The sequence below is a fragment of the Ictalurus furcatus genome, chromosome 8, assembly GCF_023375685.1.
Source record: "Ictalurus furcatus strain D&B chromosome 8, Billie_1.0, whole genome shotgun sequence".
NCBI lineage: Eukaryota > Metazoa > Chordata > Actinopteri > Siluriformes > Ictaluridae > Ictalurus > Ictalurus furcatus.
Window position 1 is genome coordinate 7,858,881 of NC_071262.1, and position 26,470 is coordinate 7,885,350.

The 26,470-nt window shown below is 37.3% G+C and overlaps 2 protein-coding genes across 3 annotated transcripts; both read left to right on the plus strand.

The window, feature by feature from the left end:
* Positions 1-499: 499 nt before the first annotated feature.
* Positions 500-14,585, plus strand: xpnpep2 (X-prolyl aminopeptidase (aminopeptidase P) 2, membrane-bound). 2 transcript variants are annotated; one of them, XM_053631615.1, is made up of 21 exons: positions 500-568; positions 4,656-4,723; positions 4,830-4,940; positions 5,113-5,176; positions 5,369-5,473; positions 5,589-5,675; positions 5,851-5,994; positions 6,314-6,415; positions 6,522-6,603; positions 6,705-6,906; positions 9,249-9,338; positions 9,851-9,960; positions 10,898-10,957; positions 11,085-11,156; positions 11,248-11,308; positions 11,407-11,476; positions 11,617-11,721; positions 12,741-12,800; positions 13,034-13,110; positions 13,230-13,319; positions 13,815-14,585. In XM_053631615.1, the coding sequence occupies exons 1-21, from the start codon at positions 520-522 to the stop codon at positions 14,001-14,003; spliced, it is 1,998 nt and encodes a 665-aa protein (XP_053487590.1). In that variant the 5' UTR covers positions 500-519; the 3' UTR covers positions 14,004-14,585. The 2 variants fall into 2 exon arrangements, with proteins under 2 accessions (XP_053487590.1, XP_053487592.1); XM_053631617.1 differs by lacking the exons at positions 13,034-13,110; positions 13,230-13,319; positions 13,815-14,585 and having other exon boundaries at positions 10,880-10,957; positions 12,741-13,024.
* Positions 14,586-17,658: 3,073 nt separating this feature from the next.
* Positions 17,659-26,344, plus strand: sash3 (SAM and SH3 domain containing 3). Its single transcript, XM_053631511.1, has 8 exons — positions 17,659-17,891; positions 20,069-20,161; positions 22,553-22,687; positions 22,964-23,108; positions 23,306-23,448; positions 23,770-23,982; positions 24,201-24,345; positions 24,870-26,344. Exons 1-8 carry the CDS (start codon positions 17,829-17,831, stop codon positions 25,097-25,099), a joined length of 1,167 nt encoding a protein of 388 aa, XP_053487486.1. The 5' UTR covers positions 17,659-17,828; the 3' UTR covers positions 25,100-26,344.
* The last annotated feature ends 126 nt before the right edge of the window (positions 26,345-26,470 follow it).

Here is a 26,470-nt window from a genome sequence, read left to right on the forward strand (position 1 = left end):
CTATAGAGCAAAAGTCCAGCATAATTTGATGATTTACTGGTTCAACACTTCAACACATAGAGCAAAAATGAGATTAACAACATTAGCAAACTACAGTGGACTGCAGACACACAATGCCACAGTTGGGCATGAAACCATGAAACAAGTGTCTGAAGAAAGTTTACTGTGTTACATGCAGATATTTTGCTACACCCTCAGGCACTGTTAAGCCTGGCAGCAGAGAGACAGAGACAGACAGACAGAGAGAGAGTGAGAGAGAGAGAGAGAGAGAGAGAGAGAGAGAGAGAGAGAGATTTTATTGTAGAAGAGACAAAGTTCCACCCCCTCATTTATTACACATTATTCCTATCAAAAGACTCCTCTGAGTACAGATAATGTCTGTGGTGTCAATAGTATATAAATATACACACACACACACACACACACACACACACACACACACATACACCCTCACACACAGAGACACTCCTGCCCCGCTGTCACTCTGTGTGTGGATTTGCTTGGAGCAGATGGTCGAAAATGACATTCTCTGGGTGGATTCTGGCTTTATGTCTGGTGGCTTTAAAAGGTAAAAAAAAAAAAAAAAGAAGAAGAAGAAGAAGAAGAAGAAAGTTTGGATAATTATAGTTTTTCAGTATTTTAGAAATGCTATTGGGATTAATATTATCACTAACAAAAGTGATTTTGCACAGTATTAGTTAATGCTTTCATTAAGGCATCGTTTAAATTTGCCATCTGTTGTTTGCGTTATATTTGTTGATTTATTCAAGGAAATATATTTGCATGCCATTAGCTAGAGGGTTAGTTTGTCACCGCTTGAAGCTAAATGCTCTGAACTCTGATCGATGTTTATTAACAAATTCCACACATTTTCTTGGAAGACAGCAGATTTTAATACTTCATTTGAAAATTGCAGCTATGTGATATGTAGGGTGTTGAGATTTTCTGTTCTGCCATCACATGGTTAGTTCATTGAAAAGTGTCCTGGCTTTGTCTAATGAATAACTGTAACAGTGCAGTTGTCTGTATATGTCACTCTGCTTCACAACACTGCAGGCCACTGGAGGTCCCTACTGGACTAGGCTTTCAGTCTGAAAACCTATTGGTGGATGAAGTAATGATTGAATAGATGAGTTGCAGGCAATAAATGCAATGCATTTAATTGGCATATTTTCATGAACATTAGAAAAATATTCAAACTTAGTCCTGTATTGCATTTTTTTATGTGCTACTAAAAATATCTGTAGACCTATACATAGTTACTGAAATGTTCTATGACCAGTTATATTTTCTTTGTTATCCTGTTGTATCTCTCACCTAAAAACATGGGAGAGAAAATATATACTGGACCCGCTGTGCAGACTAGAAAATCATTGAAGTCTCTATTGTCAAATGTTGCATCAACTACAGGAAGTTATTCTTGAAGTGTTTCTGTAGAAATCTTGCAGTTCTGTGGCTAAATATGACAATATATCAAGAACAGTTTAAGAAAAAAAAGGCACAGTAGCTGATTATGTGTTGATGTGTGTAAGTTTTTTGAAAAAACTCAGACCTAATTTGTCATCACTTATTAAAGTACTGAATAAAATCCTCTAACATTATCCTAAACAAATAAAAACAATATAAAAAGGTTGAAACAGACAACTGGACTGAGGTGGGTGTAATAGTGCAGGTTTTCAGATGTGGATGCCGCTCATGATATTGAAGTTATCTACTTTGTTATTCTGAACTGGCTCAGTATTCCACATAGTGCACTGTAAAAGTTTACTTTTCTACATAGTGCACTGTTTACTGGACTGTATAATATAGTCGGTAATGTTGATAATGTAGTTAATTGCAGTTTCTCTGACAATATTATATATGAACATTATATATTTAATATATAATGTTCAGCAAATTACAGTTCCCTCTGAAACTATAGGAACAGCAAGGTCAATTCATTTGTTTGTGCTATACACCAAATACATTTTGGTTTGAGATCAAAAGACTGATATGAGATGAGAGTTTAGGATTTTAGCTTTTATTTCATGGTGTTTACATCTAGATGTGTTAAACAACATAAAACATATAACCTTTTGAATCATACCACCCAATTTTTAGGTGAGCAAAAGTGTAGGAACAGATAAGTCTTTAAGTAAATTAAAGTACATAACACTTAACGTTTGGTTGCATATCCCTTGCTTGTAATAACTGCATCAAGCCTGCGACTCCAGTGAAATCACCAAATTGTTGGTTTCTTCGTTTGTGTTGCTTTTACTGCAGCCTATTTCAGTTATTGTTTGTTTTGGGGATTCCTCCCTTCAGTCTCTTCTTCAGGAGGTGAAATGCATGCTCAATTGGGTTAAGGTCTGGTGATTGACTTGGCCAGTCCAAAACCTTCCACATTTCCCCTGATGAAGTCCTTTGTTGAGATAGCAGTTTGTTTTGGATCATTGTCTTGCTGCATGATAAAGTTTCACCCAATTAATTTAGATGCATTTCTCTGTAAATTTGCAGACATAATGTTCCTGTAAACTTCTGAATTCATACTGGTGCTACCACCATGAGTTACATCATCAATAATGATTAACAAGCATGTTCCAGAAGCAGCCATGCAAGCCCAAGCCATGACACTACCTCCACCATGTTTCACAGATGAGCTTGTATGTTTTGGATCATGAGCAGATCCTTTCTTTCTCCACACTTTGGCCTTTCCATAACTTTGGTAGCAGTTAATCTTGGTTCCAAAACTTTTGTGGCTCATCTCTGTATTTCTTTCTGCATTCCAAACTGCCTTAACCGATTCTTACTGTTGATGAGTGGTTTGCATCTGTGGTATGGCCTCTATATTTCTGCTCTCAAAGTCTTCTTGGAACACTGGATTAAGATAGCTTCACCCCTGCCCCGTGGAGGTTGTTGGTGATGTCAGTTATTCTTATTTTGGCGTTTTTCTTCACAGCTCTCACAATGTTTCTGTAATCAGCTGTTGTTTTTCTTGGCCAACTGCTCAGTACAACAGTGGTTTCTTTCTTTTTCAGCACATTCCAAATTGTTGTATTGGCTATGCCCAGTGTTGTGCCTCTGATTGATTTTCCCTTTTCACTTAGATTCAGAATGGCTTGTTTTTGTCCTATTAACAGCTCTCTGATCTTCATGTTGGCTTATCCTTTTAAACAACAAATGCAGCCTTTACAGTTGAAACTGAAGGCTAAAACCAAGAGTAGATGTTCAGAGCTATTTATTGTTTAAACAATCAATCTAACAGGAAACACCTGGATAACAAGAAACGCCTGTCAGTCATGTTTCAATATTTTTGGTTACCTACAAATTGGTTGGTCTGATTCAAAATGTGTCATGTAACACATCTACATATAAATACCAGGAAATAAAATGTTCATCTTTTGATCTCAAACCCAAACGTCTTCAGTTTTCAGTAAAAAAAATTAAAAAATTTTAAAAAAACAATTGGCCTTGCCATTCCAATAGGTTCACAGGAGACTGTATTTAATCCCTCTGAGTCCCATTTTCACCTATCCAGACCACCTATACAGACTCTTACACCAACCATTACAAGTCACCAGCAGTTTTACCAGACCAGCAAGCCTTTCAACACTTTCCCTAATGGTCATCCAAGAATTACACGTTTGTTAGGTTCCAAACATTTTATTTATGGAGGGAGTCCATAAATACATTAAGTGTACAGTGCATCTGGAAAGTATTCACAGCGCTTCACTTTTCCCACATTTTGTGATGTTACAGCCTTATTCCAAAATGGATTAAATTCATTATTTTCCTCAAAATTCTACAAACAATACCCCATAATGACAACATGAAAGAAGTTTGTTTGAAATCTTTGCAAATTTATTTAAAATAAAAAACCAAAAAGCACATTTACATAAGTATTCACAGCCTTTGCTCAATACTTTGTTGAAGCACCTTTGGCACCAATGACAGCCTCAAGTCTTTTTGAGTATGATGCTACAAGCTTGGCACACCTATTTTTGGGCAGTTTCTCCCATTCTTCTTTGCAGGACCTCTCAAGCTCCATCAGGTTGGTTTTTTATTTTTAATAAATTTGCAAACATTTCAAACAAACTTCTTTCATGTTGTCATTATGGGGTATTGTTTGTAGAATTTTGAGGAAAATAATGAATTTAATCCATTTTGGAATAAGGCTGTAACATCACAAAATGTGGGAAAAGTGAAGCACTGTGAATACTTTCCGGATGCACTGTAACTATTCATGGACAAAAGTGTGAAGTGTTGTTGTTTCATAAATTCAAAATTACAATCGTCAAGAAATTGCTGTGGTATAAGAGGGATAAAACATGATTGGGCAAGCTGCTATTAGAAAATAATCCATTTTGGGGTGGTAACACTTCATAACCACCCAAGTGTTGATTATTTTCCTGTAACAGCATGCCTTGTCATGTTTTATTCCTTATTTACAAAGTAAAAAATCCTGAAGTCAGAAATACGGCTGCAATTTTAAAATAGAGATTGACTAAAGGATACAGAAATTTAGTTCTCAAACATTTGATGTCAAACATTGCCATCCTGTATGAAGTTACTATTTCAAGTTTATCTGTGAAGGTTTACTGGGACATTTATTTAGTTTATTGAAAGGAACTAAAAATATCTGTTGTTGGTGTGTGTCCCTTTTCATCTCATCACAGGACAAAGCCATGCAACACGGGCAGAGGGAGGAGCAGGCAGCGAAAGAAACTGCTCCATAGTGCCTCCGGTATGCTTTCTCTCTCTTTCTTCACTAACCATCTATCATCACACCCTGTCTTTACTGTAGCATGTTTTTTAATCCCATATGTGAATCCATTTGATTTTTTTTGCAGTACTTGCCTCCAACAGCCACTAACACAACTAGGAGGCTACATGAACTGAGGGCAGTCATGAAAACATACAACATCTCTGCCTACATTATACCTGGAACAGATGCCCACCTGGTAGCCAAATTTCTCTCCTCTACTTTCCTCTCATCTCTTCTCCCCCTCTTTCCTTCTTATCCAATCTCTCATCCCTGCTCTTTAAAACTCCCATAATAATCTGTTCCTATAATATGCTATCAATGATTAATAACCTGTTCATTTTGTTTTTCGTTTTGCTTTGATTTGTCAGAGTGAGTACATTGCCCCTCGAGATGCCAGGTTGGCCTGGATGTCTGGTTTCACTGGTTCTTCAGGTGTGTTTCTGTACAAATTATTAGGTTCTACTCTTGTACATTATAATTCCCCCTCCTTTGATCGTAGAGGGATATTAGATGGAAGCATTTGTTCACGGACTGAATGGAGTGTCAATGCTGCAAGCAGTGGATGTGTTCAGAGCTTTAAGTGAGCTTTATGACTGATAAACAGTGTTCTCGTTAACTCTCAAGGAACGGCAGTTGTGACCCAAGACAAAGCTGTGTTATGGACTGACAGTCGCTATTGGGTTCAGGCTGAGCGCCAAATGGACTGCAACTGGGAACTGGAACAAGACAGTAAGTTAAAACAGTCACAAAACACTATTATAAGTGTCTTTGTGTCACCAAAATGTGCTGTTCTATGGTGATATTAATTAGAGCTTCAGTTCAGTCTAACTGTACTGGAATACAGTTTCTATCTACAGCATCACCAAGAGGCTCATCAAAGAGCTCAGTGAGGAAGATAAGGTGGGCTTTGATCCATTCCTGTTCTCTGTAGGTGAGTAACAGCAAACATACTTCTTCTTTCTTATACAATTTGTAATCTTCCAAAGTGCATTAGATCCTTACATAACTATAATAAAAATAGCTTATACTCAAGCTTAAGTGATCCAGTACCCAAGCACAGTGTACCACTTAATTCAGTATTGCATCATTGCTCTTTGTCAACACAGACACATTTGATGCCTACAACAACAACCTGGCTCCAGCTAAACGGATCCTCACATCTATTCCTGATAACCTGGTGGACAAAATATGGGCTACACGGCCACCTCTTCCTCCTGATAACCTCGCACGCTTGCCTGATGACTTCATTGGTGTGTGCATGTGTGTGTGTGCGTGTGTGTGTGTGTGCGTGTGTGTGTGTGTGTGTGTGTGTGTGTGTGTGTGTGCACTTACTATTATTGGACCCTTTTCAGGCCACTGATAAATACCTGCAAACATAAAAGCATATGCTCATTCCAAACACAGCCATAAACCTTGCACACTATTATTTAAAGTAACAACATGAAATGGCTTTGACGATAAGGGATATTGTACATGTATATTGGCTCTGTCTGGACCTTTATTTCTGAATAGACAGAAAGGTAATAGAGTGGTTGTAAAGCAGTGTGCATGTTAATTGTGTGTGGACAGAGAGAAGCTGGCAGATGAAGGTGGAACAGATACGGGCTCAAATGATGAACAATCCCTACAAGCCTACAGCTGTCTTGCTCTCAGCTCTGGATGAAACAGCGTGTAAGATATATGTATTAATAGTTTACCTATTGACCTCCCATTGCTGCATGTTTGAACACTTATTAGATGATTTGGTCTGAGTGTATGTTACATTTTGTCTTTTCAGGGCTCTTAAACATGCGTGGTAATGATATCCCCTTCAACCCATTTTTCTACTCCTACACACTGCTGACTCTCGATAAGATATGGCAAGTTGATCTCTATCCCAGTGATATTCCTACTCAGACACTCATATTCCCTCAGTAAAATATTGTAACCATTGGCACTGCTGCTGCTCTTCTTTTCAAAGGCTCTTTGTGCACACTGAAAGGCTGACAGAAGAAATTAAGGTCTACCTGAACTCATCTTGCAACTTGTCTCACTGCGTACAGCTGTTTGAATATGAAACTGTCCGAGTGCACCTCGAGAAGTACCTCACAGAGCTCAGTGTGAGAGTGTGGGTGGGCACCAAGTACACTAACCAGGCCCTGTATGAGCTCATCACTCCAGAGGTGAGACCTGGCTCATCACATAATTTAGGGAGAAGTTTATTAAAATCAGAATTAGAATCAGAAAGAACTTTATTGGTCAAGTAGAATTTCACTTACAAGTATTTCACTTACAGCACCTTCCACTGCTGAAATTGCAAACACCACAGCATATGATACATATCCCTAGACCTTTGACTTGACACACCTGCTCATAAAAACACACATGTTCGTAAGATCTGTTTGTCAATTGACTTGCTTTTCCAGTTTTGACTTAGCCCATTCCAGTTTGTTTACTGATTTGTTTGCTGTGTTGTCTGCCTTTAATTTACACAATAAATCTGTACTTGCATCCAACCTTCCTGAGTCTCACAGAAGATTTCACCAATAACAACAGCTCACCTCCATTTACATCAAGCTGGACAAGCTCTCCAACCATTTTGCTGCAACCAATCAGACACACTGAACAGTCAAGGTTTCCAATAGCAATGTTTTCTATATTTCTTGTCTCAGGATCACTCCAGTATTTTCCCTGACCAACAGAAAAGCATTAACATTGGCTACAGTGGTGAGGTCCAATGAAGGGTAGATCTTATGATCATTTTGTCACACTCTTCCAAAATGTTTTTGGTCATCATCTTGAGGGTAAAGAAAGAGGTAAGTGACTCCTGACCCTATAACAAGACTCCAGATCTGCAAATGAGTATGTGCTCAAATTTCTTGACGCTCACAGTTGGTGAAACCAGCACTCATAGCTTTTTGTTCTGGCTGAACTAGCCTGTCGAGACAGCTACTCATTGCTATGCACTCTCAATGACCTAACAATCCACTTGGACAAGTTGCTGAAGAAGATAATGAACATTTCACAATCCTCAAGTTTACCTCTTCTAGAAAAGGATCAGTACTCTGAGTCCTTGCACACTGGTCATCAATTCTCAGTGATCAAGCATCTACTGTGCCTACTGCAGAGATCCTACACATCTCATCATACACTGTCCAACACAGCACAAACTTCAATTGAGAGCAAAAGGGGGAAAGCAACAGTTGGGCAACGTTTGCCTCATACGATTGCAGAGTCAAACTCATCCCTGATACCTCTCCTCACTCCCATGTGTACCCATTATTACTGCTTGGAACACAGCTGTGGAGGAATACATAAAGGAATCTCTCAAATATTTACGTTTAAAGCTCCACGAGCAGCAATAGGCTTCTTCTTCATACAAAAGAAAGTATGAGTCCATGCACTGACTATCAAGGACTGACTCAAATCGTTGAGAGCTTCAACTGAAACTTGTCCTTAGAATTCCATATAATCTGACACATTAGCACTGCCTCAGGGCACAACGAATGCTTGATTATGCCTTATGGAGGACTAGCACAGCAATAATATGGTAGTATTGTTATTTTTAACAACAGGATACATTTCTAAGTCGCTTTGGATACAAGCATCTGCTAAATGAATAAATGGAAGAAGAAGAAGAAGAAGAAGAAACAGAAGAAGAAAAATATAATGATGATGATGATGATGATGATGATGATGATGATGATGATGACTCTGTCAGGCTTAATTATGCTATACCTTATGTACTTAAAAAGTCATAATGATTGGAACTGGAAAGGTCTAGAAGCTTTGAATCTTGTGTTTTCAAATACCTCACAATTATTAACACATTTAGGTTTTTCACATGGTTTTGTCCTTAATGTAATAAAAAAAAAAAAAAAAACATTTAATATATTAATTCATTCATCTTCAGAAATCCCTTTATCCTGATCAGGCTCACAGTGAATCTAGAGCCTGTCCTAAGAACAATGAATACGAGGTGGGAATACACAGAGAATGGGGTTGCCAGCCCACCAAACCTCACTCATTCAAACTTAGAGGCAATCTAGTTTCAGCCAATCCACCTATCAGTATATTTTTGAACCTGGAGGAAATCCACATGGGCAGCTTCAAACTAGCAGTAGTTCTGGTCCACTACCATTGGTTTATAATGAGGATGAGGCAAGAGGGTAAGAGGGTAAGCTCAGTAAAGTGCACGGAGGTTGGCCTGAAGTGCAGACTTTACTGCCTGGAGAGTAGCATTACCAGTGTGTCAGCAAAAATTTATGCTTCTTGACTTCTTGCTGGAATAGGCCCTAAATAAATAAAATTATTAATGTTGAATGTCACAATTTAGCATTAGAGTAGCAGAAGCTGTCAAATTATCTTAAACCTTTTAGAAGCCTATGTGGACTTTTTTTGGAGTCATTTTGCACCATTAAATTCCATCAAGGGCTTCCAGTTAAAGTGTGTAACATGCATGTGTTTCATGATTAAGTATACAGTACAATCTGGCTCAATAATGTATACCCACTTTTTCTTCCAGGAAAAGCTCCTGCAAAGTGAATACTCTCCAGTGCTGACCACCAAAGCAATGAAAGACGAGACTGAGCAGAGAATCCTTAGGGCAGCTCATGTAAGAGCATACATATGCTGTCCTTACATTTTTGTATAGTTTACTCCTACATTGTATACACACTCCATCAGAAAGGGTCCAGAGCCATCACCGCCTTTACATCACAGAGTAGGGTTTTATTGTGCTATAAACCACAGCCGAATAGTGCTTTCAGATTGAAGGCAGCAGAGCACAACCTGACTGAACGTGCTTCTTATCAAATAACTTCCATCTTTTGTCTATTATAGCGATGTGCCGGGTTTTATATTCCATGACTTTTATGAGTGTTTTATCTCATAAAGACAAAATTCCATTTGGCATTTTGAGATGACTGGCCATCTGTACACTGTTACATTATAACTTGAAATCACTGAATGAGTTCAAATGAATCTCCTCAATCTAACTGTTGTGTGATCTCATGCTAGTACATTTCCTGGTGTATTTAGTGGAAATTGGTATCTTTTGAGAGCAGTAGGCTGTTGGGTGCACATTTTGTGTTTTGTGTTCTAAGTGTCCTCACTGGCCTGCTGTAGATAAGAGATGCCGCAGCAGTCATGCAGCTCCTATATCAACTTGAGAAAACTGTCCCTGAGGGCAAGGAGACAGAGCTTACTGCAGCACAACTCGTCAATAAGTACCGCAGGTAGGGAACAGCTGGCATCAGCAGTGTAAAAACACCATTACTCTGCTTTCAGTTTCACACATATTTTTCACTTACCAAAAAAGTATATATTGGCAACAAATGTAATTTTTATTATATTATAATTTCTATCTAATACCATTTTATTCCAAATTAAGTTTTTAAATAATGAAATCAGCAAATAAATAAATGCTATTTAGACATTCCAGTGTTATTATAGTAATGAGGAATTGAAATTTTTGCAAAAATACATTTTTAAAAGTATCAATCTAATCCTATTCTATTCAGGTTTTATATATATATATATATATATATATATATATATATATATATATATATATATATATATATATTGTACCCCTATTTTTATTATAATTAGAATTCAAAACATCCGTGTACACTATATGGCCAAAGGTTTGTGCACACCTGACCATCACGCCAATATGTGGTTGTTGATCATCCCAACCCCCCCACCACCCTTCCTGTTATTATAATACTCTAGGATGGATTTCTACTAGATTCTGGAACATGGCTGTGGGGATTTGTCCATTCAGCCAAGGCACAAAAGCATTAGTGTGTTTAGTTGGGTTGATGTCAAGGCTCTGTGCAGTCCACTCGAATTCTTCCAGTCCAAACCATATCTTCATGGATCTCACTTTGTGCACAGGGGCAGTGTCATGTTTTAAAAGGTTTGGGCCACTTAGTTCCCTTAGTGGAGGGAAATTATTATGCCAAAGCATACAAAGGTATCCTATACAATTGTGTGCTTCCAACTTTGTGGAACAGTTTGGGGAAGAACCACATATGGGTGTGATGGTCAGGTGTCCACAAACCTTAGGCAATATGCATGTATGCCAATATAAAAAGGTGCAATTAAGTATTTCATTATTTATGATGCACACATTTATCTGTGTTGTATCAGTATGCAAAATTTCAGCAGGGGGCCAAGCTTTGAGACCATTTCTGCAAGTGGACCTAACGCAGCTCTTGCCCATTATAGGTACAGAATTCACTGGAATTCTTTCTTTTTTTATTACATCTTTAGTATTTCTTTTTCCTTATTACATCTGCAAATGACCAATATTTACACTGGGTAAAAAGCCAGTTTACATCTGGTTATATTTCAGTCCATCTAATGAAACTGCAAGAAAGCTGACCACAGATGAGATGTATCTCATTGATTCAGGAGGACAGTACCTGTGAGTTAGCCATAACATATTTTAATCCTGTAAGTTAGTTTTACCAAACACATGGCATCAATGTACATAATGTGTATTTACTGTATTATAGTGATGGTACAACTGACATTACTCGCACCGTGCACTGGGGTTCACCCACTGATTTTCAGAAGGTATCATTTTGTACCTCAGCATTAAGGGGCTCAATATGGATTTAAACTATGAATTACATACAGAATAAACCTTTTTTCTGTTTATTTTACTTTTAAAGGAGGCCTTCACAAGAGTGCTTATGGGAAACATTGAAATATCAAGGACCATTTTTCCTGCAGGAACTAAAGGCAAGACTGTGTCCTTTTTTTTACACTATATGTCCAACTACCTGCTTTACTCCCACAAGATGTCTCCATCTCTGCAGATGTTCTCACTGATCTCAGCTCAACATCAAAAGCATGTTCCTCATCAGCACTTTCTTTTCAAGGTGTCAACATGGAGATGCTAGGGCGCAGAGCATTGTGGGAAGTCGGACTAAATTATGGTCATGGTACAGGTCATGGTGTTGGAAACTACTTTGGGGTTCATGAGTGTAAGACTTCTGCTTTAATATGTTCACACTTAATCAAGTAATGCTGATCGATGCAAGATTTTGGAATTTTCTGAATATTTTTGGGGCTTTGGGGATTTAAATATCCAGAAATGTAAGAGAAATTTTTAATGTGAGTTGTGATTACGCTTAACACAGCTGCAAGTGCACACATTCTGAAAGAATTCAAGGTCAAGGCTATGTCTCAAACTGCATAATGCACTGAGTACCAGATGAAAAAGTTAAATCTCTTATTTAGCTGAATATTTTACAAATTCCACAATGAAAATAAATCAACTGACTACCAGTCACTAAAGCAGGTGTCTCCAATCATATCTGGAAAGGGCCGCTTAAACCCTTTACAGTAATTTAAAATGTAAAATTGAACTAATGAAACAACACCCCCGCGACCCTGAAAAGGAGTAAGCGGTTGAAGATGGATGGATGGATGGATGGATGGATGAAACAACACCCCGGACCCCCCTAGAAATATGTTTGTAAAATTATTGGGGGGTCTGTGCCCCAGTAGTGATCAAACTCAAGAAATGCCCCTGCCCTGCACTACAGTGAGTGAGAGAGTCCATATAATATTGCTCTGTCACACTCTCAATCCCATACTTATTCTCCCTCTTCTCTGTTTGGCTGCAATGTTGACCTCCTATCATGCTTAATCTGGGGTATAATGATGTTTGACTTGTCTGAGCTGGAGTATGGCATGTGTATAAAAATTTCCCACCAATTTATACCTGACATCCCTGACACAGTGCTGACTGTAAATTATTATTATTATAGACTGTCAGCTCAGGAGCATCATATCATACATTAAATTTGTCCCATGACTCAATCATGTTTTGTTTTTTTAAACAAAAAATCCTACATATGGTATATATGTTTAAAAAATTGTTTGTTTTGTTTGTTTTGGTATGTTATTACAATTCTCCAGTGATGCTGCAGCATTGTGGATGAAATCTATTCCTAATTCCTGCCTGCGTTTTTATAAGCTTTCATATGCTTTCTTCTAGGGCCTGTTGGTTTTCAGTCTAATAATGTTCCATTCCAGCAAGGCATGTTCACATCCATTGGTAAGGCATCAGATTAAACATCAGCGTTCGGATAAGAGTTAAAAATGCATTCATATCAGACCCTGTAATAAAAACCAACAGACAGGTTTCTAAAACACAAACAACAGGATGTCACAGTGCTGTATAAGAAATCACATTCTGTATTACTGAGTCGTCTTGTTTTACTGTGACTGATAATTAAATTCTGTGAATATGTCCACATCAAAACTGATCATCTTTTTAATCTCTTGTAGAACCTGGCTACTACAAAGTGAATGAATTTGGCATAAGGATTGAGGATGTTGCCGTTATTGTTCCAACTAAAACAATGGTACAATTCATGACAAAATGCTAATTAGTTAAACGGTGGACACAAACCAGAACTGCTTGTTCACATTTTAACACCTTTGTTCATTTCTTTGTTCACTGTTTTTTGTCCCTCTGTCCCAGTATGGCAATAATTATCTGACATTCGACACTGTGTCACTGGTCCCCTATGACAGAAAATTGATTGACACTTCTATGCTCAGCCCTGAACAGGTAACAAAACTTTATCCACTAATGATTATTTTGTGTCAATTTGCTGTTTACTCTGTTGCCGCAAAGGTTGTTTGCTGCTAAATGGAGTTGGCTTCCTTTGAAAGTCCCTTCTGACATCCTTCCCCAGTAAAGCATCTCAAGCATGACTGCAAAAAAGTGTCTTCTGACACAACACCGGTGCCAAATGATTTACATGAAATCATGTTACCTAATTTAGAATCTTATGAATAACTCATGTAACACAAGGAGGGAGAGATGATAAACTTTTTATTGTCGTTATTGTTGTTGTTTTTTGACTTACTGAGAGCTACAAATAAACATACTATACCATGACATTTGTAATGCTTATTCAGATAAACTATAAATATATTCACATTATTAATTTTTATTTATTAATTCAAATATTATTCCATTTTAGTCCTCTTTTTATGTTACTTATTAGGAACCTGTCATTTGATATTAATGTATCCCACTATTTGTTCCATATTCCTGTAGCTCCAATGGCTAGACACATACTACCTGACCATTCGGTCTAGAATGGGTCCAGAGCTGAAGAGGCAGGGCCTGACAGAGGTCTACGATTGGATGATGGTCAATACAGAGCCATTCCTGAAGACAGGGTCCTCGGCTGCTGTCCCCTCGATCTCACTACTGCTGCTATTTCTGCCTATAGCGTTACTGTAGAATCACCTTTGAATGTCCCACATCGTAACTGTAGAATCACCTAAAATTGTCCCACAGTTTTATTATAATGTCTGCTAAACATTGTCAGAAATTACTCACATAAAGCCATCAAATCATTCCTACAAGTCTGTCTACATCTTGCTCATTTCCACTTCTTCACCCTTTTTTGTAATATTGACAAACAGCCTAATTGAAACAGGTGAATAAAAATGTCTACTAAGGCTGAATGAAACATAGACTTTTTATGTCTTTAAACGCACAGTATAAAAGCACCGTAATTTAAATTCACTTTTGAGCAGTGACAGGAGGCAAGAAAAACTGATGACTCATAACTAAAAAAGCCGATTCAGTATCTCCTGAGTATATTTAGCATTTAACCTACCATGATAATCAACAGAAATGTATGTGCATGTTAGATATTTTCCAGTGCAGAAGACCTAGGCTTTTGTTCTTGTTGCTGTTCTAATCTAAAATCAACTGCCATTCTGTGTATGTGTGTGATGAAGTTGTGTGTAGTTTATACTAATCATACTAATCACTAATGATTTGATAACTTATTAAAATAAGCGTACTTAAAATCTGCAGTGTCTCCATACCTGGTGAATTGTCCATGTGCAGTCTTCATATACACTAAAATGGGATTATACTCTACAGTCTTAGAATAAAGGTTAAATCTAGGCCTTCTTTCATTGTCTCTATGGAAGAATCTATGTATAACCCTACAACAGAGTGTTCCACAATAGAGTTCAGAATTAGAACCCATTCAATAAGCGAATTTTACACTTTACAAAGAACCCCTCGAAGAACCCTTTCTGCATAATATAGATAGATAGATAGATAGATAGATAGATAGATAGATAATTTATTGGTCCTCAAAGAGGAAATTTGTTTCCACCGTGGGTGTATAGAAAAACAAAAACATAACATCATACATATTAACCATCATAAACAATCACAGGCATAGAGGGGAGAAGGGGACAAAAAGAAAAACATCAGGATCATCATACAACAAATGCATCTGGCATTACAATGGCTGATTGCCTATGTGTTTAACGCTCGTATAGCCATAGGAACAAAACTCCTGCCATAGCTGGCCTTTCTCCACATGGGTAGACTATACCTGCGGCCAGAAGGAAGGTGGTTGAAATATTGACAAAGTGGGTGGTTTGGATCATATAAAATTTTATGTGCCTTCTTAAGCATATGTGAACTGACACAGTCCAATAAATTGGGGTGGGAATACCAATAATTTTTCTCGCTAAATTAGTTATTTTCAAGAGTTTGTTCTTATTGGTAACTGATAGCAAATGGAAGAAACAAATGGCACCATACATAAGAACCGGTTCAATAATACTTGATACAGAAAAAGGAGCAGACTAGGCTGAACAGACAGATATTTAAGTTTACGAATAACTGTGGGACTCTGTTGACAGTACTTGTAAATACCTAGAGTGTGCTGATTGAAGTTGAGATGTTTATCCAATGTAATGCCTAGATATCTGAAATGCTCCACCCTTTCAACCCTCTCTCCATTAATGGTAATACTGAAAGGATTGGTTAGTCTTTTGGAAGAGCTAAAAACCAGTTCCTTAGTCTCTTCGATATTAAGGTGGAGAAAGTTATCATCACACCATGTACTAAAATGTGCTATGGAGCATTGATAGTCCAAAAAAAGAATCACTGTCCTTATTAAGCAATGCAAGAATGGCAGTATTGTCTGCATATTTAAAGTAATGAGTGGTGGTGACTGGACTCTGACAGTCATTTGTATAGAGAATATAAAGAAGTGGACTAAGTACACTGAGTAATATAACTCATATCTGGATATCTACTGTACCTACATAAACAATGTAGGCACATTGTTTAGTAAAACACACTTGTGTTACTGAAGGCTGTGATTAACTTCATGGGATGTGTTAGAATTAGAGTAGGACTGCAGGGCTATGCTTCTGCAGGAGAAACATCTAATCATAGATAGGGTTAGATATTGTAATGTGTAGGATTTTACTTTCAACTGATCTAGTCAGCTTATCAACTCATTATATGTAGAATCAGGGAACTTTTTTAATTATGCAGGACTGAGTTGAGAGTCCCTGCTGTAATGTACAGTATGTGTATCACACAGTGGGACCCAACTGTGATATTCAAATGTTTGTTAGGGCTTTAATTAATGGGATCAAGTGGGTTAAAGTAGTACTGAAACTGAACTGCAGGGCAGTAGATCTCCAGGAACAGGATTAAGCAACATTATTATATGGTGTTGAAATATAATTATGACTGTGATGGAACACTTAAAATGTGCCTCTTTGGGTAAAGATTATTAAAACATTCTTAATAATAAGAAGGAAATTCGAGATTTATATGATCTTAGATTTTCATTTAGAGTGCCAGGCCTTCTCCAAGGCTCACACTGTAGTTCTTGAGAATTTTTTTTTTTTTACTTTGCCACAAGTGAAGCACAAATACCACTGGAGGGCTTGTTGCTTGGCAACGTTTTTACCAGAGTTGCAGGAAGGTGTGAATGTGGTTTTGAGAACGTCCGCTCTACTTGCTTTCCTCTCTTGCTCTCTTTCTTTATCTCACTCATTTGTGTATGACTTGCTTGGCTTTGAACAACAGGATGAGATTGAAAGCGTCGTACATAAAGGGCATTAAGGTCAACAGATGTAACTGTTGTCACTATTCTGTTGTTGCCATTTTCTGTAAGTTGTAAAAAAAAAGAGGAAGTTTTGTTAACCAAAAGGAGATGTTGAGATCAATGAGATCATCCTGTTTAGCTGGTAGTTTGAAGCAAATTATCTACTAATTCACATCACTTTTTTTCTGTTATTGTTCTTCATGGTGACAATATGTGCTATTCTTGCCTATGTGGATGACAATGAACAACTACTCATCCTGACATCATGTGGCCAACCAACACAAAAATAACTGTACCAACTCATGTACTTCCTCTGCAGTTCACTTACATGGTTCTGTTTACTATCTATCAAAAGACAAGGACCACATGGAAAGGAGAGCATTCATAGTAATTCTTTTGAATTAGTCCGCTGAATTTTAGAAGTAGTCTTGGACTCACAATGGCCTTAGGTTCTCTCTTTCCTTATATATTTGTCTAAATAGGGTGGTTTGTGATTGTAATGGGTCATACATTGTTCAGGTTACACTCACACCTGTTCAGTGGTGAAGCTTTTTTCTCTTTGTGGATGTGAGGACACCAAGTTTGCAGAGTTTTGTAGGGTAGTTTTCTACACACAGAATGACTCATCTCCAAACCTTTAGATTTCCCAGAGTGTCTTTTGCAAGATAAATGCAATAGCGCACTTGTTCTGCTTTTTTTCTGTCACGCTATAAGATCCAGTATTTGTAAAGGGACTGAAAAGGTTCGTTTTACTGGGGTAATTACCAGAATTGCAAATTATTTCTGATATTATTTCTAATATATAAACAAACATAGATAACAAATTCTAAATTTCACTGTATCAACAATCAAATTCCTACTTTAAAGACAGTGTGCCCAAGCCCTTCCACATGCTGCTAAATAGATTTCTTTTTAAACAGATATAAACAACTGATTTAACCAACCCGAACCTGTAGAAAAAAAAAAGTAGTTCCTGTCTGGTCATGTGACTTCCTCTCATTCAGAGTCCTTCACTCAGTAGAGCAGAGAGAAAGACGAGCTTTCTGACTTTCTTCCGCCTCTTGGTTTTGTTAGTGTGTATGGTACAGTGACAGTAGAACTGGCAGGCGTTGGTGTATCTGAGAAAAGATTCTTACCTCTACAGCTAGAATTGTGTTCCTCGAGTAAAATCACCCCCTCTGAGCACAATGTTACGGCGGAGACCCTCAAATGCCTCAGAGAAGGAGCAGGGCCAGGTGCAGAAGAAGAAGGTGAGAATGTGTCTTTAAGTTATTTTGTTTGAGTAGTGTCTCTCTGCTGGAGAGGAGAACAATAGTAAAATGAAGATACAATAAATCTTGGATCATGGAGTTTTAAATTATTTGGATTGAATGAGTATGATAACAATACATGTTGCCTTATAGTGAAAAACAAAATCTCTTGAAAATAAAGTGATCTATACATGCAACATCACATTAAGAGCCATTACGGTTTTGTATAATCTGAACATGCTTGAAGTGGCCTTTCAAATATTGATGCAATAGTTGACCATCTTGCATTAGTGGTGAATTGGGTCAAAGGACTAGAGAGACTAGAGAGTTTTTCTCATCACTGTATTATTGTTCAGGTTGAGTTGCATGGTTGTGCAGCACTTCCTGTAGAGACACAGACCGGTATCATACATCCTGAATTTATTCTTGTCTCCTAAGCGTCAGAGTCAGTCTCTTATGAGCTTCATGAAAAGGCTTCAAAGTGACATTTGCATTTCTGCTTAGAGCTTGCTTATTCTGATCCTTTTCATTTACAGGGAATCTTCACCTCCTACACTTAGCTCCACTAACCCTGTTTTTTACTTCGTTCGTGTCTTTTGCTCATCAACCACAAGTTTCAGTAAAAAAAAAGACCAACTTACAAAGCCCTGGAGATATTTCCTTTATCTTGAAAAACTAAGTGAATTTAATGTATATACAGAAAAATGCACATACAGAAAAATATAAAATCACAGTGCTTCAGTATTGAATATACATTACATGGTTAGAAGCATTTTATGCTGATTATAAAACGTCAAAACAAAAGACTATCAAAGTTAGATTTATACGCAGATTTTTAAAAAAAAAAAAATTGGGTCATCAGTTTGATTAGTCATAATAAAAATGTTTGTAAATATCACACTATATTTTAATTTACATACTGTGCGCTAATATACACTGATTTTAGGAAGTAGATTGACAGATAATATTTATAGACATACATGCTAACGCATGGCCTCCTCTAAAATTTACATAAAATATGTGAATACTAAAAGATAATCTTTAGCATAGACAAAAGGACAGAAAGGCTTTCTGATAAAGGGATTGGCAGTTGTTCTTGTTCAGCATTGTGTGGTTTGGTTGAGATGTGATAGAGTTCATTTTCTCAGTACAATGTGACTTTGTTTCATATCTCCACCCATCATTTGTACCACTTTTTCTCAGTACAGGAAGTGAGTGTATGTCATTGCTTTTGCAAAACGCTTGCAGACCAATCCTGGAAACACATTGCTCTGTCTTGAGTGATATTGCTGCTTGCTTGTTACTTTCTTACTTACATACATACACACTGTACAGTAGTAGTAATAATAATAATAATAATAATAATAATAATAATAATAATAATAATATGTTTAATTTATATAGGGCCTTTCCAGAGCTCAAGGACGCTTTACAGTATCAATAAAATAAAACATAAACAAAATTGAAATTGAACATGTGAAAAACAATGAACAATCAGACACAGAAAATGAAAAACACAGTACAGATAGAACAGTCACTGCGAGAAACAGCACAGCAACACATTAGGACAAATAACAAGTGATGCTGCGAAGAGTCAGAGGGAGTGAATTCCAGATTTTGGAATGACCTGCCACTGAAAGACCTGCCACCCATAGTGGAAAGATGAGATCTAGGGACAGAAAGGAGCCCAGAGGACCTGAGAGAGCAGGTCAGGTTGTACGGAAGAAACAGTTCACTAAGATAGCAAGTTGCCAAACCGTGAAGTGATTTGAATGTAAGCAGGATTATTTTATATTTTATATATATATATATATATATATATATATATATATATATATATATATATATATATATATAATATTATATTATATTACTGTGCTGTGAGTGACTCCAAATTATGTTGTGTACAGAATATGGCCATAGCTATGTATTTGCTCAGAGGTTATTTAAGCTTATTTATCATCATTCTTAGCAATACATCTCACCAACCTCACACTGCTAAGCTCAGTGCTATGAAAAAGGAAAAAGGAGCGAGCCAGAGAATGAACCTTGCCATCATTAAAGTTATAGCTGTTGTGAGGGGAAAAGACTCTTTGTCTCACATGGCAGAATGTATGAATTCTTGAGTATCTTATTACTGTCACTCCTGCCTGAGTAGATTTTGTGTGTGTCAACAGTTGACACTGCAGAGGTCCAGCAGCTTTAAAGACTTCATGAAGCCCAAGCCATCATCACCTGTGGTGAATCCTGAGCTCACGCTGGAAGAGTCGGTAAGATTTACATCGTCAGTGTTTCTGCACACAGACAATAAATCTCGGATCACGGAGTTTTAAATTACTTGGATTGAATGAGTATATGATAACATTACATGTGATTTTAGGGATAAATATATTGATATGAATCTTGTTTCTCCAAATAAATCTAACAGTCTGTCCGTGTGAAAACCATTACCTCCACCTGAGGTGAATTCAAATAGCCTGTGCTGAGTTGATTTGACCCAAGGGGCTGGGCTGAGGCATCGGGTGGAGGAGGAGTGCATTGATTCAACTGTCTATGAAAATGACCCAGCCACTAACCCAGCAGTTGGGTTACAAAAAACTACTCAAAAACTACCCAAAACTGAGAAAAAAATACAATTAAAAGACCCAAAAAGCTCAACCCAGCGTTTTTTTTTTAGAGTGTATGTAATCGTATGTAAAAAAAAAAAAAAAACATGTGACGGTGACATCATGTGAACAATATGTGTTCACAGATTAAAAAGTTATGGTTGCAAGAAAATGTAAAAACAAAAACATATCCACTGCATGTGAAAAATATGTGAGGGAACATTAAAAAAAAATTTTAATCTGCAAGTAATTCATGTTATTATTCAAGTGTGAAATTCATGTGATTTTTCTGTAATGGTAGACCAAAACCTAGCACGAAAATTATTTGAAAATTAGCACCAAAACTGCTTTGAAAATATTTTTAGCTTTTTAGCTTATACTTAATCTGTGACTGTGTATACAGACATCACAGACTCAATCACAGTATTGTGCTATACATACAAATACAAATTCATGAATTGTCATTATTGCAAGTACAAGAAGATTCATTGAGCTCACAGCAAAAAAAAAAAAAAAAAAAAAAAAAAAAAAGATTTAAAGTTTAAAAAGTCATCCAGAAACAGTTCAGTCCTGAGCTGGGAGACTGAATGGGAGGGGGAAAAACAATCAGGGTGAAATTTAGCTGTGACCCAAAAAGCACAGTCATGCTGCTTAAGAGTACCTAGACAGGGTATCATTCGCATTTGAACTAGCCAAGCATAGAGCCTGAGCAAGCATCTGAAAAAAGCATGCAAATCTAGCACCCAATAGATAAATATGCATACTTGCATACTGAACTGTGAATGCTAATATATGATTAATCCTCAATCATAAAGTCACCTAGACTTGGTAGGAACAGTTCGTTTATATAAAAAAAAAAATAAAAAAAAACCTAGCAGATACAGTATTCAGTAACACCAGTATGGTTATCACTGTGGTAATGACTTACAGGAAATTCAGCTCAGCTCAGAGGCTGAATCGCTCATCAGTAGTGTGTATTTCTCAGTGCTTATGAAAAGCCTTGGTAAACCGCACAAACCAGTCATAAGGACTGACCTTTATGCATTTTATTATTAAATTATATTAAAAAATGATAAATTCCACAAAGTAATTGAAATAGAGACTGAGAATATGGAAAAGCAGGTAGAAATGAGAATGGTTAATTTATTGGCTGGTCTGGGAGGCATTTTGCTGTATCCCAGAAATAAACAGAAAACAGGGAGGATTTGAGAACACACACCAAAAAAACAGTGTGTTTCAGTCAGTGAGTTTAGTATTGATGAAGAGCAAAATGTGAGTGTAACCTTCTTCGCCCTCTTACAGTTCATACCTTCATTTATGAACATGATGCGAAAAGAGATATCAATAGTCAAAAAAAAAAAAGTCAGGAGGATGAGGACATATTTGAGAAATGAAGGCATGACTGTTCAGCAAGCGAGTATTGCAGAGCACTCATTACCATGTGTAACAATGTAATATTGTGTAATGTCAATGTAATGAAGCTTTCATGGCTTAACTCTCATGGATTGCTCACAGCAGGATGTTTCTTTTGCTCTTTTAACAAAAATGGGCCTTGTTACATACCTGGAGATCCTGCAGAAAAGATGGAAGAAATGTAACAGGGACTAAACTTACCTCTGCCTTTCATAATTACAAAGACTTTCACCTTCATTTCACCTTTTTACACATACACACACATGCACGCATACACACATACTCACACCACCATGTTATGACCATGTCAGTGTCAATACTCTGCTGAGAATAAAATACCACCCAAATAGAACAGTATCTGCTCAGAGTTGATCCTTTGCACTCAAAGTACATTAGATACAGTATGCTTGATAAAATGATTAGGTAGTGAATATTCAAGGTAGGGTTACCAAGGTAGGGTTATGATCTACAACTGTTCTGATTTTGAAGAGACTGTGAAAAATAATGTTTATTTTATGAGAGTGGGGTTAAAGTTATAGCTATAGACAGGGTTAAAGTAAAGTTTACTTGTTAGGTTAGGTTAAACATCTACAAGCTATCTTACAGATCTACCCTAAATATGTGCTGTGAAATTCCCCTTAGCTGCCAGAGGGTGAAGTCCAAGAGAACTCTGAAAAACACAGTGGGAAGCTGGGGAAGAAATGGAGGAACGTCATCACTCGCACCATGACCCGGAAGACATCCAAGATGGTACAGAAAGCTCTTGCAGAGGAAGGGGTGAGTTTAGAAAATGCACAACACTGGTATGCTTGAATAGGTAGATCGGTTCATTAAAAAGAGGAAACTCATATTAGTAACTAGTGTACTGATGAAAACACAATTCGCAAAAGATTGATTATGTCTCCCCCTTCTGGATGATCATGGAAAGTCTGAAACAGTCTGTATTAAATGTACCTTGTCAGAAGACTTGAAAATAACAAGCTTTCAGATAATATTAAGTGTTTTACAAAATTGCAAATAATTTTTCGTTAAAAAAATATGCTCTTTCGACAGATTGAGAGTGGAGAGGATAGCTCAGTGTCTCCTATATCCAATAATGACTGGACTCCAGACCTGACTGCTGGAAACCGGACATCTGTGTGTTCCAATAGTTCGGAAGACACCATACACTCTCCTGTGTGCCGTCAGCTCTCTGGATGTAAGCCCTCATACAACCCCATTTTACAGAAATATTTCACTCCAATATGCTAATGCTCCTCCTAATATAGTTCTTCAAGTGGTTCCATGGACTAATTAGCATTATGTTAATGAGAATATTCAAGGTGGCTTATTTTTTGGCTGGAGTATTTCTTTCAGTATTTTAAAGACAGGGTTGCCTCTGTTGTTTGTACACAGGTGGGGACAGACAGAGTCTGGATAGTGGCTTCAGTCAGAGGGACAGTATGGACAGCACTTATACTGGACCATTTTGTGGCAGGGCCCGTGTGCATACTGACTTCACCCCCAGCCCTTATGACATCGAATCCCTCAAACTGCAGGTTGTTTTCTCTCCAAATTTGCAAACAGTTTGATTAGCATGTGAGGTGTATCTTTTACATGAAACAATACATTGTGTGCAAGTATGTGCTTACATTGTACCCTCAAAAGAGAGTTCCTCAAAGGATCTTTGAATGGCTAACACTTCTAAAAATGTTCTGAAAAGGTTCCATTTGAAAGAGACCTATTATAGGGTTCATGGTGTGGTAGAACATTTAAGGGATTACCAAGATAAACCATCTAAAGTGCTAGATGGAACATCTTTTCTCTAAGTGTATTAGAAGGAAATTTAAATTATTTTGTTCTTTTTTTTATCATCATAGAAAGGCGATATTATCCAGATCATTGAGAAGCCACCAGTAGGCACTTGGACTGGTAAGCTCAACAACAAAGTGGGTTCCTTCAAGTTCATATATGTCACTGTGCTCCCAGAGGAGGACACACCACCGAGGAGGAAGCGATTGCATAGTCGGGTACGATGTAATAAACCCAAGCCGAAAACGCTGGAGGAAGTTTTGGATAGGATCGGCCTAAAAGTAAGCTTCAACTGTCTGTGCACTTTCTGTCACAAACACACTTATACTTGTTGACTTCAGTTGACTATGTTAAAAGTACAGGATTTATTAACACAGTGTCAAGATAATCTTTCAAAGAAGTTTCAGTACCATTAGATAGAAAAATAGAACTTGATGTTTATTTTACATATTGTTGCAAACTGCTGATAACAGGTAGCTTGATTCTCTTTTCTGTCTAGGACCTTGAATCTCTTCTCTCCATGCATGGTTTCCAAAGTTTGGAGGACTTTAGTGGACTGAAGGAATCCCACCTGAATGAGCTGAACATCACAGATCCTGAGCAGCGCACCAAGATACTGACAGCAGCTGAACTGCTTCATGACTGTATGTCATTTCTGTTTCTTACTGCCTGTATTGTTTATTACAGTCTAGAGGATTCAATAGTCAATAATTCGCTGTTAAACATTAGCAGTCTTTCTAAAGATCTATGAGAGTAAAACCAGTTGAAGCTGAAGATCACAAATGAAAGTGTTAATGCTGAAGCATTCAGCAGTGTAAAGAAAGCAATGCCTATTTCCTGTTCACAGATGTTCCATTTTATAGCACTTCACAGACACTTCCACAGAAATCTGCTTTAGTCCACACATATTTCAGCCTTCCCTTCAAGCATATAATTAGCTCTAATTTAAATATCCACATTTTGTGCTTTCCTGATTAAGCACACATTTGACCTGAATCCCAGTGGTCATGTACTTGCTAAGTGCACAAGCATTGCCGTTGATAATGTCCCACCTATTCAAGGAAGTACAGATGCTCAGCATTCTAGAAATGTTTTTGTGTGGCTGTTTAAGCAATAATCTCGCAAAATTGGAAACCAGTTAATGAAATCCTTCTTCTTTTTTCTGCAGCTGAGGGAGAGTCGGATGAAGAGGAGAGAGCTGAGGAGAAGGTTGATATGCCACGGGACTCAGGTTGCTATGAGAGCACAGAAAACCTGGCGAATGGACGTGAGGAGGCTGAAACAGAGCCCAAAACAGAACCTGGTTCAGATAAAGATGTAGAAACAGACACACAGCTTGAAGAAGTTCAGGAGAAGCTGAAAGAGCTGACTGTGGAGGAGGAGTCCGTAGAGCTTTGAATAAACACTGGAAAAACTTTACTGCTGTGCTCCAGGGACTCCATTTCCTTCACTGATGGATCAGAAGTGTTTGTAGCAGCCCAACTCCTATGACAAACCTAGTTCAAATGTAAAGTCATGAATGCTGAATTACTGTGGACATTAATATAATCAAATTTCTATTTGATGCAGCAGGGAGGTTTTATAATGCTATCTCACTGAATGGACAGTGGCCATTTTGTTTTTATCATTCTGAAAAAATCCTTCAGAATATTTCAATAGATTTAACATGAAATATACTATAAACAGAATCAAAATGGACAGTGACACTTTGTCCTTTGCTTGAGGTCATAGATTTGTCTGGTCTTAATGATGCTATATAGTACAATTTGGATTACTACATAGTAGTACATAATTTAATTACTTTCTCTATAGTCATAATATAACTTTGAAATATGACAAATGTTTCATATGTATACCTACTTGATGTAATATTTTAAAATGTGATTTTATTATGAATGTACAATGCAGGGGGCACACACTGGCTTACTGGTTAGCACGTTTGCCTCACACCTCCGGGGTTCCGCCTCGGGCCCTGTGTGCCTGTGTGTGCGGAGCTTGCACTATCTCTCTGTGCCTCTCGAGCTTCCTCCAGCTACTCTGGTTTCCTCCCCCAGTCCAAAGACATGTTTTTTAGGCTGACTGGCATTTCCAAATTATCTGTAGTGTGTGAATGTGTGTGTGATTGTGCCCTGTGATGGGTTAACCCCCCAGGGTGTCCCCCGCCTCTTGCCCCAAGTTCACTGGGATAGGCTCCAGGCTCCCCATAACCCTGTGTAGGATAAGTGGTATGGGAAATAGATGGATGGATGTACAATGTAGTATGTCATATGTATTGTTATATTTACAATATTTCATTATTCACTTATGTACAAGACAACCAGTAATACACTGAGTCTGTAAGTGTGCTGGCTATAATTATGCTTTGTGATAGTCTTTGTTTTATATATATGTACCATCATGCTTTGCTGTATGTTTTTTTCATATTTTTGCTACCTTTCTGTCATATTTGTGTTTGTGACGTCTTGTTTTTTTACAAATATTTTGCAAACGTTAGTAAAGATTTTACCCAGAGGAGTTATGTACAGTATCAGTCAAAAAAATTTTGTGATCTTTCGATTTAAATTCTTATTCTTGAATTTGGCTTCTATTATAAATAAAAGATGAAGTCGCTGAAAAAAATGAAGTCGATGAATTCCAGCTCCAAAACAAACATTATTTAAGTATAAAACAAATTTTCATGGAAAAGCATCAGTGCTACTTAGAGAATCTAAAAACTAACTCTAAAAAAAAAAGTTTTGCATAATTCATTCATACATTCACCCACAGCTG

What these genes read in the sequence shown, in the direction of transcription:
- xpnpep2 (XM_053631615.1), top strand. Translation starts at nt 520, where the DNA reads ATGACATTCTCTGGGTGGATTCTGGCTTTATGTCTGGTGGCTTTAAAA. An exon ending in AGCTCTGGATGAAACAGCGT is followed by an intron (nt 6,416 to 6,521) that starts GTAAGATATATG and finishes TTGTCTTTTCAG; the next exon opens with GGCTCTTAAACATGCGTGGT. An exon ending in CTCGTCAATAAGTACCGCAG is followed by an intron (nt 9,961 to 10,897) that starts GTAGGGAACAGC and finishes AAATTTCAGCAG; the next exon opens with GGGGCCAAGCTTTGAGACCA.
- sash3 (XM_053631511.1), top strand. Translation starts at nt 17,829, where the DNA reads ATGTTACGGCGGAGACCCTCAAATGCCTCAGAGAAGGAGCAGGGCCAG. An exon ending in TCGAATCCCTCAAACTGCAG is followed by an intron (nt 23,449 to 23,769) that starts GTTGTTTTCTCT and finishes TTATCATCATAG; the next exon opens with AAAGGCGATATTATCCAGAT. An exon ending in AGCTGAACTGCTTCATGACT is followed by an intron (nt 24,346 to 24,869) that starts GTATGTCATTTC and finishes TTTTTTCTGCAG; the next exon opens with CTGAGGGAGAGTCGGATGAA.